General features: G+C 36.7%; 1 protein-coding gene across 1 annotated transcript in view; it reads right to left on the reverse strand.

Annotated features, from left to right (window-relative positions):
* BAZ1A (bromodomain adjacent to zinc finger domain, 1A) overlaps positions 1 to 13,737 on the reverse strand; it is a 106,474-nt gene that overhangs the window by 23,426 nt on the left and 69,311 nt on the right. Inside the window, 4 exon segments of the mRNA XM_014538620.1 lie at positions 2,045 to 2,199; positions 2,909 to 3,072; positions 4,986 to 5,582; positions 8,309 to 8,430. Coding sequence (XP_014394106.1) covers positions 2,045 to 2,199; positions 2,909 to 3,072; positions 4,986 to 5,582; positions 8,309 to 8,430 — 1,038 coding nt within the window.

The raw sequence follows: 13,737 nt of genomic DNA on the forward strand, positions 1-13,737 counted from the left end.
CGCAAGGATCAAGTCAAAGATTTGAAATGCGAAGAAGCAAAAAACACCCAACCGGAAAAGCAAAATGAAAAAAGAATCCAAAAATACGAAGATAGTGTAAGGAGCCTCTGGGACAGCTTCAAGCGTACCAACATCAGAATTATAGGGGTACCAGAAGAAGAGAGAGGGCAAGATATTGAAAACCTATTTGAAGAAATAATGACAGAAAACTTCCCCTACCTGGTGAAAGAAATAGACTTCCAAGTCCAGGAAGCGCAGAGAACCCCAAACAAAAGGAATCCAAAGAGGACCACACCAAGACACATCATAATTAAAATGCCAAGAGCAAAAGACAAAGAGAGAATCTTAAAAGCAGCAAGAGAAAAAAAGTCAGTTACCTATAAGGGAGTACCCATACGACTGTCAGCTGATTTCTCAACAGAAACTTTGCAGGCCAGAAGGGAGTGGCAAGAAATATTCAAAGTGATGAATAGCAAGAACCTACAACCAAGATTACTTTATCCAGCAAAGCTATCATTCAGAATTGAAGGTCAGATAAAGAGCTTCACAGATAAGGAAAAGCTAAAGGAGTTCATCACCACCAAACCAGTATTATATGAAATGCTGAAAGGTATCCTTTAAGAAGAGGAAGAAGAAGAAAAAGGTAAAGATACAAATTATGAACAACAAATACACATCTATCAACAAGTGAATCAGTGAATAAATAATCTGATGAACAGAATAAACTGGTGAATATAACAGAATCAGGGGCATAGAAAGGGAGTGGACTAACTATTCTTGGGGGGGAAAGGGGTGTGGGGGATACAGGAAGAGACTGGACAAAAATCGTGCACCTATGGATGAGGACAGTGCGGGGGGTGAGGGCGGAGGGTGGTGTGGGAACCGGGTAGAGGGGAGCTATGGGGAGAAAAAAGAGGAACAACTGTAATAATCTGAACAATAAAGATTTAATTAAAAAAAAAGAAACATAAGGACCTATTTAACAATGCACACCAAGTTATATATCTTCAGCCTCAACTAGGAATAAATCATTGCATTTTTTAGCTTCTTTATTTCCTTTTGTTTTGTTTTTCATGCTAATTTTTAGGTTCAGTAAAATAGTTAATATATAAAATGAAAAAAACCAAAACTCCTTAAAATAGCGGTTCTCAACCTGTGGGTCGAGACCCCTTTGGCAGTCGAACCACCCTTTCACAGGGGTCGCCTAAGACCATCCTGCATGTCAGATATTTACATTACAATTCGTAACAGTAGCAACATTACAGTTATGAAGTAGCAACAAAAATAATTTTATGGTTGGGTCACAACATGAGGAACTGTATTTAAAGGGCCAGAAGGTTGAGAACCACTGCCTTAAAGGAAGATACTATAGAAAATAACTCCAAAAAAGTAAAAGTATCTATCTATTGATATAGAGGTACAGGTTCTGATTATTAGTTCAAATGATATTTAAGTTTACCACAATTTACTATATTTTCCTACAGAAAAAGAAATAGAAGTGTAGAATTACTTTCTGAAATTAATAAAAACATTTTTAGACTTTTAAAAACTTGGATAAATTATCTTTTTTAAAAAATAAACAAACTTTAATGTGGGAATTTCCAGGGACCTTTTATTTACTTATTTAAAAATATATATTTGTGTTGATTTTAGAGAGGAAGGAAGAGGGAAAGAGAGAAAAATCAATGATGAGAGAGAATCATTGATTGGCTGCCTCCTACACGCCCCCTTCTGGGGATCGAACTCGGCAACCCAGGTATGTGCCCTGACCAGGAATTGAACCTGGTTCATAGGTTGACACTCAACCACTGAGCCACTCTGGCTGAGCTAAATTATTATCTTATGTTGTCTTTTGGTTGCATTAGTACAAAGTAGAATAACAAGTGCCTGTGGTTTAAGCAAAATCATTTCAGTGGTTATAAGTATTAAAGTCCTCATAATAAGGTTTTAAAACAATTTTTTTGAAGAAAAAGAAACATTTACATTAGAAAAAACATGAGTGGCAAGGAAAAGTGATGGTTACTTTAAAAAATTCTTTTCGTACCTGTCTTTTACTATGACCTTTGCTTGCTCATCAATTTCCATGTCTTCAACATTTTCATTCACAGTTTTAATTATCCCATTTTCCTTGTTTTCTTCAATTAACAGCTCATACCGTCCATTTTCTAATGCTGATCTCCAGATGTGTCGATCTGTAACCTGTAACAAAACTCAAATTATTAATCTTGAAAACTGGCATATGTTGTTCCTAAGGAGTATGAGTTTTAATGTACATATGAAAAACTCATGAATGTTCTAGAACATATTGTGAATCAAAAAGGGATAATAAAAATAAGATTACTAAGTGGTCAAAATGAAATTCATATCATTCACAGATGGAAGCTTTAGTACCTCACTATATAGGAAAATCATAAACAATTCTAAGATTGGTCACCTGATAGTAGCAAAAAAGTGACAGATGATAGCAAAGCAATGAATAGAACACACATATCAAACATGAATTACTTACAGATTTTAAAAAGGTAACAAAGAAACCAATAAACAAACCAGACTCAGCAGAGCAGGCAGGAGCTGGTCAAGGAAGAAGAAAATATCCTTACACATTTCAACATCTTGGATGAATATACCATATAACAGATATTTAAAAAATACTAAAAATTAATGTTAAAAGGGTCAGTTATGGTCACTAAGTTCAGTTTAAGAAAGCTGATAGTCATATAGCATAATTAAGAAAGATTTATATCCACACATAAACATTTTTTATACAGGGGAATAATAGGCTGTTTTTATAAAAAATGTATCACTCTGGTATTCAAAACACACATGGGTTGCCTATAGCAAAGAAATAAACAAGTTATTACAAAAATTCTGGTAATTTGATAAACTAAAAATGGGAATAGGCACAAACCTTTATTGCTCCTAATGTTCCTTGGTAGATTCTGTCTTCAATATCCAAAAGAAAATCTCTCAGCCTCAATTCAAGTTGCCTCTCTGCAGACATCTGAGATGGATCATATGCATTGGAAGCTCTTCCCCGAGTATATGTAGGTTTGCTATCATTTTGAGGTTTGTCTGAAATAGTTATCCAATACTTTATTATGATTTCCTTATTTAAAAATATAATCACCTCATGTAACTGTTATGATCATGAGATAATGGATATCAAAACCCTTAGTAAATCCTCAAGTGCAATAAAAAAAAGGAGAGGGGGAGAAAATGTTTGCACATTGTATACCTGAAAAGGGACTTGAATATAGGATATACATAAAAAACTCATAATAAAAAGGCAATCCAATTAAAAATGGTAAAATGATCTGAACAGACTTTTCTTTAAGGAAGATATATAAATGGCCAATAAGACCATGATATAATGTTCTACATCATTACTCATTCAGGAAATGAATGTCGAAAATGAAATGAAGTATCACTTCACACCTCTAGGATGGCTAGAATAAAAAAGTCAGATAATAACAAGTATTGGCAAAGATGTGGAGAAATGTTAACCATCGCACTCTGTTGGCAGAAATATAAAATGGTGTAGCCACTTTGGGAAACAGTCTGGTACTTCCTCAAATGATTAAACAGAATTATCACATGGCCCAGTAATTTCACTCTTAGATATATACCCAAGAGAAATGAAAACATATGTCAACACAAAAAGTTGTATGCAAATGTTTATAGTAGTATTATTTAAAATAGCCAAAAGATGTAAATAGAAATGTCCATCAACTAACATATGGACAAAAAAAAAAGTGGTATACAATGGAACATTATTTGGCCATAAAAAGGAATAAGATACTGATACATGCTACTACTTAGATGAATCTTGAAAAAATATGCTAAGTGAAAGAAGTAAGCCACAAAAGACCTTATCTGACATAATGCCATTCATATTAAATGTTCAAACAGGGATATTTATAGAGACAGAAAATAAATTTGTGGTTGCTTAGGTCTATTGGGTGGGGGTAGTACCTAAAGTGTACGGTGTTTCTTTATAAGGTGATGAAATGTTCTAAAATTAACCATGTGATGATGGTTGCGCATATTGGTGAATATACTATACAACCACTGAACTGAATATTTTTAATGAGTGAATTGTATGGTGTATGAATTAAATTTAATAAAGCTGTTAAAAAAAAAGAATCGTGAGTTACAGTTTTTAATCCGGAAGAGAACTAAAGTAGTGATGGTCACTCTGGCTGGTTTTGCTCAGTGGTTAGAGTGTTGGCCTGTGGACCAAAGGGTCAAGGGTTCGATTCCCAGTCAAGGGCACATACTTTGGTTTTGGGTTTACTCCCCATCCCTGGTCTTGGTGTATGCAGGAGGCAACCAATCAATGTGTCTCTCATGTCTATGTTTCTCTCTCCCTCCCTCCCCCACTTCTACTCCCTTCCACTCTGAAAATCAATGGAAAAAATATTCTCGGGTGAGGATTAAAAAAATAAAAATAAAGTAGTGATGGTAATATGCCCCCAAATTTAAGAGTACACTACCTAGAGAATCTCATTTAGAAATATAAGAAATTATACCTAGCCCTGGCCAGGTGGCTCAGTTGACTGGAGCATATTGCAGGTTTGATTCTCAGTCAGGGCACATACCTAGGTTTCAGGTTGGATCCCCAGTCGGGGCACATACAGGAGGCGGCCGATCAATGTTTTTCTCTCACATCAAAGTCTCTGTCTCTGTCTTTCTCTCTCTCTCTCTGACTCTCAAATCAATAAAAACATATCTTTGGGTGAGGATTAAAAAAATAAAACAAAAACAAAAACTTATATCTAAATATGTTTTACTGCTTTTACAAATGAAACCCAGTGGAATATCGAGAACCTTGTTTCCCTAACTCGCAAACACTCAAACATAGCATGGTCCAAATGAAAGATAAGGTGTTTTAATATAGCTCTAATAATTTGAAAAAATGTTTAATCCTGAACCAGAGTTTTATGGGGAGAGAAAAATAAAGGCAATAGTTTTCACTGAAAATTTACCTGAAAAATGGAATTTCTCTTCAGAAAAACGGGCTAGCTGTGCACATATTCTGCTTTTCTCTTGTAACAAAGTTTCTTTTAAGGCACTTTCTCTATGTCCTCTAGAATTAAGAGCTTCAATAAGCTGGTCTAGCTGTTCACAAGAACTGTAAAAGCACCACCGATTTGGCTTATGCACTGGTTTTGGCAGTTGCACAGAATCATCACATGGATCTTGGTCAATGTTGGAGGTAGATTCAGACATCAAAGACTCTCCAGTTTTAGTGGATACCTGAGCATTTTGAAACTGTACATTATTCTGAAATGATGAAGGTCTAGGCAACAGCATGTCTTCAGTGAGACCAGAATAATCCTCTTCAATAAACAATCCAGGAATAGAAGGGAAAATCCAATATCGCCTATACATTCGGTCACGTCCCAAGGGAAAGATATTAGTGCATGCTATGGCACTTTGGATTTTTTCTAAGAGCTCTTTCTCTTTTCGTTGGTGTTCATGTTTTAAAGCTTCTTCCTCATCAGCAGTAAGAGGCTCTCTTGTTAAACAGTTGATCTCTTCTTGTCTTGTAAATTCTTTAAATCCATTTTGTCCCCTTTTCCCTAGAGTTGAAGTAACGTTTGATCACCATCATATTTTAAACTTTCATTAGAAAAATAAGATCTAAGGCTACCCCAAATTACTATATGCTATGGACTGAAATATGTGCCCCAAAATCCACAGGTTGCAATCCTAAATCCCTATGCTACTGCTTCTGGAGATAAATCCTTTAAGGAAGTAATTAAGGTGAAATGAGATCCTAAGGGTCAGAGCCTTATAGGAAGAGGAAGAGAGACCAGAGCATTCTTGCTCTTCACTGTGAGTATGGAGGAAAGGTTGTGTGAGGACACAGTAAGAAAGTGCTATCCTATAAGCTGGGGAGAGAAGCCTCACCAGAAATCAACCCTGCTTGGACTTTGATCTTGTACTTCCAGACTCCAGGACTGTGAGAAAATAAATTCCTGTTGTTTAAGCCACCTGGTCTGTGGTATTTTGTTATGTCAGCACTAATAGACTAATACACTATGTTAATAAGAAATTGGTACAGTTAAATATAAAAAGACACACAAATATCTGTGATACCTGTAACCGGAAAGTCTGGCAGAATCTGTTATTCTGCGATATATTCAGTCCTTCCTCTTAGGCAGGAGTAAGCAAACTACTTTTAAAAAGGGCGAGCTAGTAAATATTTTAAGCTTTATGGGTCATACTGTTTCTATCACAAGCTACTCAACTCTGCCATTGCAGCATGAAAGCAACCATAGTCATTATGTAAATGAATGAGCATGGCTGTGTTCAATAAAACTTTATTTATGATCACTGAAATCTGAATTTCATATAAATTTCACATTAAAAAAATGTTCTTTTTTTAAATACAGAGGGCAGGGCAGATTTGGCCAATGGGCTGTAATTTACTAACCACTGTTTTCAAGTAAGGGAACCCTTAACTTTTAGTTGGGTACCCAGCAAGCCAAAAGAAGGACAATATTTCCCAGACCCCCTTTCTCCAGTAGGCATGACTACATGAGAAACTTCTGGTGAAATAAATGGGGAACAGAAGCATTACATGTAACTTCAGAGTTGTACTTCTCTTTCTTCTTTCTCTCTTCCAACTAGCCAAAATGGAGACATGATGATAAATGCTTTTTGAACATGAGGATAGAAGCACCAACAAGATAGAAAGAGCCTGAATTCCTGGTAACCTGCCTGGCATTAACAATGTATTGAAGAACTGAACTTATCTCCTATTCTAGTCACTGTCAAATTACTTAACTGGTTGGGGAGTGTGTTTTTTTCTACTTTTTTTTCCTTGAATGAGTTTGTATAAAGTTGGAATTATTTGCTTTAAAACTGGCAGAATTCACCTATAAAATTGTCCAGGACTGATGTTTTCTTTGTTGGAAGACTTTTAATACTTATTCTAAATCTTTAATGGTTTAGAACCATTCACATAATCCATTAATCCATTTTTATAATTTACATTATTCAATTTATTGCCATAAAATTGGACACAGAAAATCAATTTCAAAAAAGGTTTGTCTAGCCCCGCTGGCGTGGCTCAGTGGTTGAGCATCACACCTATGAACCAGGAGGTCACTGGTTCGATTCCCAGTTAGGGCACATGCCTAGGTTGTGGGCTTAATCCCCAGTGTGGGGCATGCGGGAGGCAGCCCCTCAATGATTCTCTCTCATCATTGATGTTTCTATCTCTCTCTCCCTCTCTCTTCCTCTCTGAAATAAATAAAAATATATAAAAAAAGGTTTGTCTAATTTGTGTTTTTTTCAAAGAACAAACTTTTGGCTTTGTTGTTCTTTTCTACTGTAGTCTTATTTTCTATTAATTTCTACTCATATCTGTTGTTTCCTTGTATTTGGGGGTATTATTCTATTTTCTATTTCTAACTTCTTAAATAAATAAATGCCTACCTCAATTTGCCTTTCTTGATTCCTAATATGCATTAAAGCTATAAATGTTCCTCAAAGTAGAGGGACTACATCAAACAAATGTTAACATGCAGTATTGATTAGTTTAAAATATTTTCTAGTTTCCATTATGGTTTCTCCTTTGATACATTGTTTGGAAATATGTTTTAAAACGCTCATCATATGAGGTTTTTGTTTTCAATTTTTAAATCAATTAGACTGCAATCAGAAAATATAACCTCCATGATACAGGACATTTTCTGTAATAATAACCGTTTAGAAAATAATGTAGAAAAAAATAGCATCCGAATTATAGGCACAGAATAAACTTAAGGATTAAGTTGTGAAATGAAGATGATTAAAGACCCTCAGAAGTAATTTCTATCAATAACTTTCAAAAAATGTATTTCCTTTGATCCAGGAATTTATGAAATTATGTTAAGGCAGCAGAGATTTCCATTCTCAGAAATATGACACCAATTACAAGCATTATTGATCTCTGTATCTCTAGTACCTAAGAGGCATTCAATGAATGTTGAATGAATACATAACTCAACAAAACTCATTGACTAACCAAAAGTAGAAGTTAAGAGAAACTGACCTATTACAGAGATAGGTATATTGTCTTTTTCCCCTAAAGTATAAATGACATATAAATAAAGATCTAATCATAAATATACTAATGTAACTTCATAACCATTTTAGAACAAAATGGTTACAGCTATGAGTTGGGCACTTAAAAAACAAACACACCTTGGAATCACAAATGGAAGTAATCTAATACATATGTCAGAATAGCTGAATTAATAAAGTGCCTTATCAATTAAAAACAAGTAAGCATGTCCATAAGAAATTTCTGTATTACCCCTTCTGCTTCTTTTATGTGATCCTGGGTCATCTTCATCTTCGGTGACTGTATCTTGATCTAGTTCCTTTTGCTCTATTTCTTTGCTGTCAGTGCTAGTATCAAAATCTCTTTCTTCCTCCCTTCAGGACAAAAACAAAGTTAATATTCATTAGTGATTATATAATTCCATTCATAAAATACTTATTGCCTGCCTACAAAGTGTGCTTATGAAGTAGAAGACAAGATGACAGAGTTTATAGACTTGTAGAGAAAACATAAACCATTGTTAAAATATGTAATAAGTACTAAAAAAGGAGAAGTTCAAGGTGCTGTGGAAGCATTTAAAGGAGAACCAAATCTAGTCTCAGGGATCAAGAAAGACTTGCTTGAAGAAGTGACATTTAAACGGAGAGACTAAAACAAACGAACAAACAAACAAAACAAAAAAACCGGAAAGACTACAGAGACTGAGGAGGAGTGAGGTGGCAGGAAAAAAAATCTCCATTTCTAGTAGAGGTGATAGTATGTGCAAAGGCTGAAGGGACAGGAAAGAGCATATAATTTTAAGAATGTAAAACAACAAAAAGAAAAAAAAGAATGTAAAACAAAAAGAAGTAATCCAAGATATGGGTAAGAAAAAGGCAGGGTTAGATCATACTAGATCTTGTAGGCATTATTCAAAAATCAATGGTAAAAAACGAGAGAGGAAAAAGCAATGGTGAAAAGGTAGAAGAGTTTAGTAAAGGGAAATGATGTGACTAGAAAGCACTTTGGTTGCTACGTGGAAAATTATCTGGCAGAATAGATGAGGGGAGACCAGTAAAGTGGCCACTGTAATAGTCTAGGAAGTTGGCTGGGAGGTGATGGTGGCTCAGAGTAGAAAGTAGATAGACAAATAATGGAGGAGGAAGGTAGACAAATTTCAGATATAAGTAGGCAGAATGAACACTATATGAATGTTTTATCTAATCCATTCTATTGTTCAAATTAAAACTAAAATTGAATGAACTTTGAAATAAATTCCATTTTTGTTCTATATGCAAAGCGAGGCTTGTAAACTCAAATGTATTCAGAAGCGAGAGAGATAATGTATGAGTGAGGCTAAATGAGTATAAAAAATGAAGTTGTGTTGCCGAAACCGGTTTGGCTCAGTGGATGGAGCGTCGGCCTGCGGACTGAAAGGTCCCATGTTCGATTCCGGTCAGGGGCATGTACCTGGGTTGCGGCCACATCCCCAGGAGGAGATGTGTAGGAGGCAGCTGATCGATGTTTCTCTCTCATCGATGTTTCTGACTCTCTATCTCTCTCCCTTTCTCTCTGTGAAAAATCAATAAAATATTTTAAAAAAAAATGAAGTTGTGGGGTCTTATAACATGTTTATTTTCTTGAAAGACAAAAACCCATGATCATATCAATAGATGGGGAAAAAGCATTCAACAAAATTCAACACCCATTTTTGATAAAAACTCTCAACAAAGTGGGAATAGAGGGAGCATATCTCAACATGATAAAGGCCATATATGACAAACCTACAGTGAACATTATACTCAACAGGCAAAAACTAAAACCATTTGCCCTAAGAACAAGAACAAGCAGGGATGTCTGCCTTCACCACTCTTATTCAACATAGCACTGAAGTCCTAGCCACAGCGATCAGACAAGAAGAAATAAAAAGCATCTACATTGGAAAGGAGGTTACAAGTAAAACTGTCATTAATTGCAGATGACATGATATTGTACATAAAAAACTCTACAGACTCCACGAAAAACTACTAGATTTAATATATGAATTTAGCAATGTAGCAGGATACAAAACAACACTCAAAAATCGATGGCTTTTTTTATACACCAATAATAAATTATCAGAAAGATAAACTAAACAAGCAATCCCATTTGCCATTGCAACAACAAAAAATTAAAATACTTAGGAATAAACTTAACCAAGGAGGCAAAAGACCTGCAATTGGAAAACTACAGGACGTTGGAAAAAGAGATGAAAGATATAAACAAGTGGAAGAATATACTGTGTTCATGGATTGGTAGAATCAACATCATTAAAATGTCAATACTACCCAAGGCAATCTACAAACTGAATGCAATCCCTATTAAAGTACCAACAGCACATTTCACAGATCTAGAACAAATACTCCAAAAATTTATATGGAATAAAAAAAGAACCTGAATAGCTGCAGCAATCTTGAGGAAGAAGAACAAAGTTGGAGGAATGACAATACCAGATACCATGTTATACTACAAAGTCACCATAATCAAAACAACCTGATACTGGCACAAGAACAGGCATACAGATCAATGGAACAGAACAGAGAACCCAGAAATCAACAACCCAAGCCATTACACTCAATTATATTTGACAAAGGAGGCAAGAGCATACAATGGAGTCAAGACAGTCTCTTCAATAAATGATGTTGGGAAAATTGGACAGATACATGTTTATTTTCTTTAAAAAAACCCAACACCTGAGATATCACAAGGAAAAAATTCGTAACTATGTGAGGTGGTTAATATTAACTAAACTTACTGTGGTAATCATGTCACAATATATGCATATATTAAATCATTTTGTTGTACACATTAAACTAATACAATGCTACATGTCAATTATATTTTAATATATCTGGAAAAAGTTTATAAAATGTAAAAACATTAAGATATAATTCACATACCATAAAAATCACCTTTTTAAAGTGTAGGATTCACTGGTTTTAGTATATTCACACAGTTGTACAATCACTACCCTGATTTAATTCCAAAACATTTTCATCATCCCCAAAGACAAACCCTATAGTAATCACTTTCCATTTTCTCTTCCCCACTGCCCCTGGTAACCACTCATCTACTTTCTGCTATGAATTTGTCTCTTCTGGACTTTTCACATAAATACAATCATACACTACATGGCCTTTTAGGATTAGCTTCTTTCACCTGCATAACATTTTCAAATTTCATTAACATTGTAGCATATAACAGAGTTTTATTCCTTTTTATTGCTGACCTAGAGGCCTGGTGCATAAAATTCATGCACGGGTAGGGTCCCTAGGCCTGGCCAACCATCAGGGCCAATCAGGTCCCCCTGCTTCCTCCTTCCCTAGTCACCCGCACTGCCACTGCACAGTTCCCCCCACCTCCTCCTTCCCTCGCTCCCTCAGTGCCCTGCATCCCAGCTGGTTGCCTGCCATGTTCTGTGCCACCCCCTGGTGGTCAGTGCATGTCATAGCGAGCGACTGAACTTCCATTCTCCGGTGAACTCCCGAGGGGACACTTTGCATATTAGCCTTTTATATATATATATAGATAACATTCTGCTGTATGGATATACCACAGAAAGGATATATCATTTTGTTTATATATCATTTGTCATCAATTGATAGACATTTGGGTTGTAACCATTTTTTGGCTATTAATAATGATGTTGCTATGCCCTGGCCAGTGTGGCTCAGTTGGTTGAGCATCGTCCCATGCACTGAGAGGTTGCTGGTTCGATTTCCAGTCAGGGCACATACCCTGTGCCAGAGGCAACCAATCAATGTGTCTCTCTCTCTCTTCCTCCCCGCTTCCTCTCTCTCTCTAAATGGGAGGAAGGGAGGGTGAGAGAGAAACAATGATGTGAGAGAGACACATTGATTGGCTGCCTTCCGAACATACACTGACTGGGGTGGGGATCAACATGCAATCCAGGTAAGTGCTCTTGACCAGGAATTGAACCCAAGACCCTTTGATATGCAGGCCAACACTAAACACTGAGCCATGCTGGCCAGGGCAAGAGTTCCAATTTTTTCCACTTTCTCACCAACACTTGTTATTATCTCTCATTTGGATTATAGCCATCTTAGTCAGTGTCAAGTATATCTCATTGTGATTTTGAAACACATTTCCCTAATGACTAATGATGTTGAGCATCTTTTCATGGGCTTCTTATGCATTTTCTTTGGAGAAATGCCTATTCAAATCCTTTGTCAATTTTTTAATTGGGTTATCTTTTTATTGTTGAGTTGTATAAGTACTTACCTATTCTGGATATTAGACCACTATCAAATATATTATTTGCAAATATTTTTTTTCCCATTCACTGGACTGTCTGGCATTGGGGCAGGCACGTGGGGGCAGCTTTCTCCAAGGAGATGCTCCCTGGGCTAATTGGCAGCCATTTCTGTCAGCTCCGCCCTGGTGATTCCCTGAGACGCTGACCCATCTAATTTACAACCCCACTCAAGCTGTGTGCAGTAGCTTTTGCATATGAATGGCCTTTCCTTGCTAAGGCTAAAATCTGTCAAACAAGCTGCAGCTGGGTCAGGAAGCCCCAAACCTATCAATAAAAGGCCCAAGACCCAGCACCAGAACCAGCCTGCCTTGCTCCACAGCTGGGCCTCATCTGGGCACTTCCAAACCTGATACAAAGAGGAGAAATCTGTAGATCTCTCTGTAGCTACTGCTGGATGGCCCAGGCAGTGGCTGACTTTGCACCTCCTTGGAGACCAAGAGCCAGTGTACCCAGTGGTCAGTGTGAGACCATACCAGATTACAACTCTTCACATTCATAAGCGACACACTCAAGCAGCAGACTCAGTGAGCACCAAAGCCCCACTGAAGCAAGTTCTTCTCCATAGGGGTGTCTCCTGCATAGTAGCTCTCCCACTGTAGTCGCAGCTGGTTCTCACAGCCAATTAGCCTGGAGGTCAATTCCTCCCAGTGACACCAACAGCAATCAAGGCTCAACTACAACAAGACTGTGCTCATAGCCCACACAGGTGCACCTAGAGTGCCTAGCTCAGGTAATTGTGGAGGCTGAGCCACTGGGCCCTACAGGACACCTACTACATAAGGCCACCAACTTCAGGAGACATAGTAGCTCTAACCAATACATAGAAACAAACACAGGGAAGCAGCCATAATGTGGAGACAAAGAAGCATGTCATAAGTGAAAGAAATGGAAGAAAGCAAACTACTAGATATAGAGTTCAAAACCATGGTTATAAGGTTACTCAAGAATCTTCTAGAAACCTCCAAGGGACTTAGTGAGACCTTCAAGGATCTTAATGAGAATGCCAAAAAAATGGAAAAGGACCAGTCAGAAATTAAGCATACACTGACTGAAATAAAGAATAATATTCAGGGATTCAACAGTAGACTAGAGGATCCGGAGAATCAAATCAATGATTTGAAACATAAGGAAGCAAAAAACACCCAACCAGAAGAGCAAAAAGAAAAACGATTCCAAAAATATGAAGATAGTGTAAGGAGCCTCTAGGACAACTTTAAGTGTACCAACATCTGCTTTATGGGGGTGCCAGAGGAAGAAAGAAAGCAAGATATTGAAAACCTATTTGAAGAAATAATGACAGAAAACTTGCCCTACCTGGTGAAAGAAATAGACTTACAAGTCCAGGAAGCACAGAGAACCCCAAACAAGAGGAATCCAAAGAGGACCA

This window comes from Myotis brandtii, unplaced genomic scaffold (assembly GCF_000412655.1).
Source record: "Myotis brandtii unplaced genomic scaffold, ASM41265v1 scaffold194, whole genome shotgun sequence".
Lineage (NCBI taxonomy): Eukaryota > Metazoa > Chordata > Mammalia > Chiroptera > Vespertilionidae > Myotis > Myotis brandtii.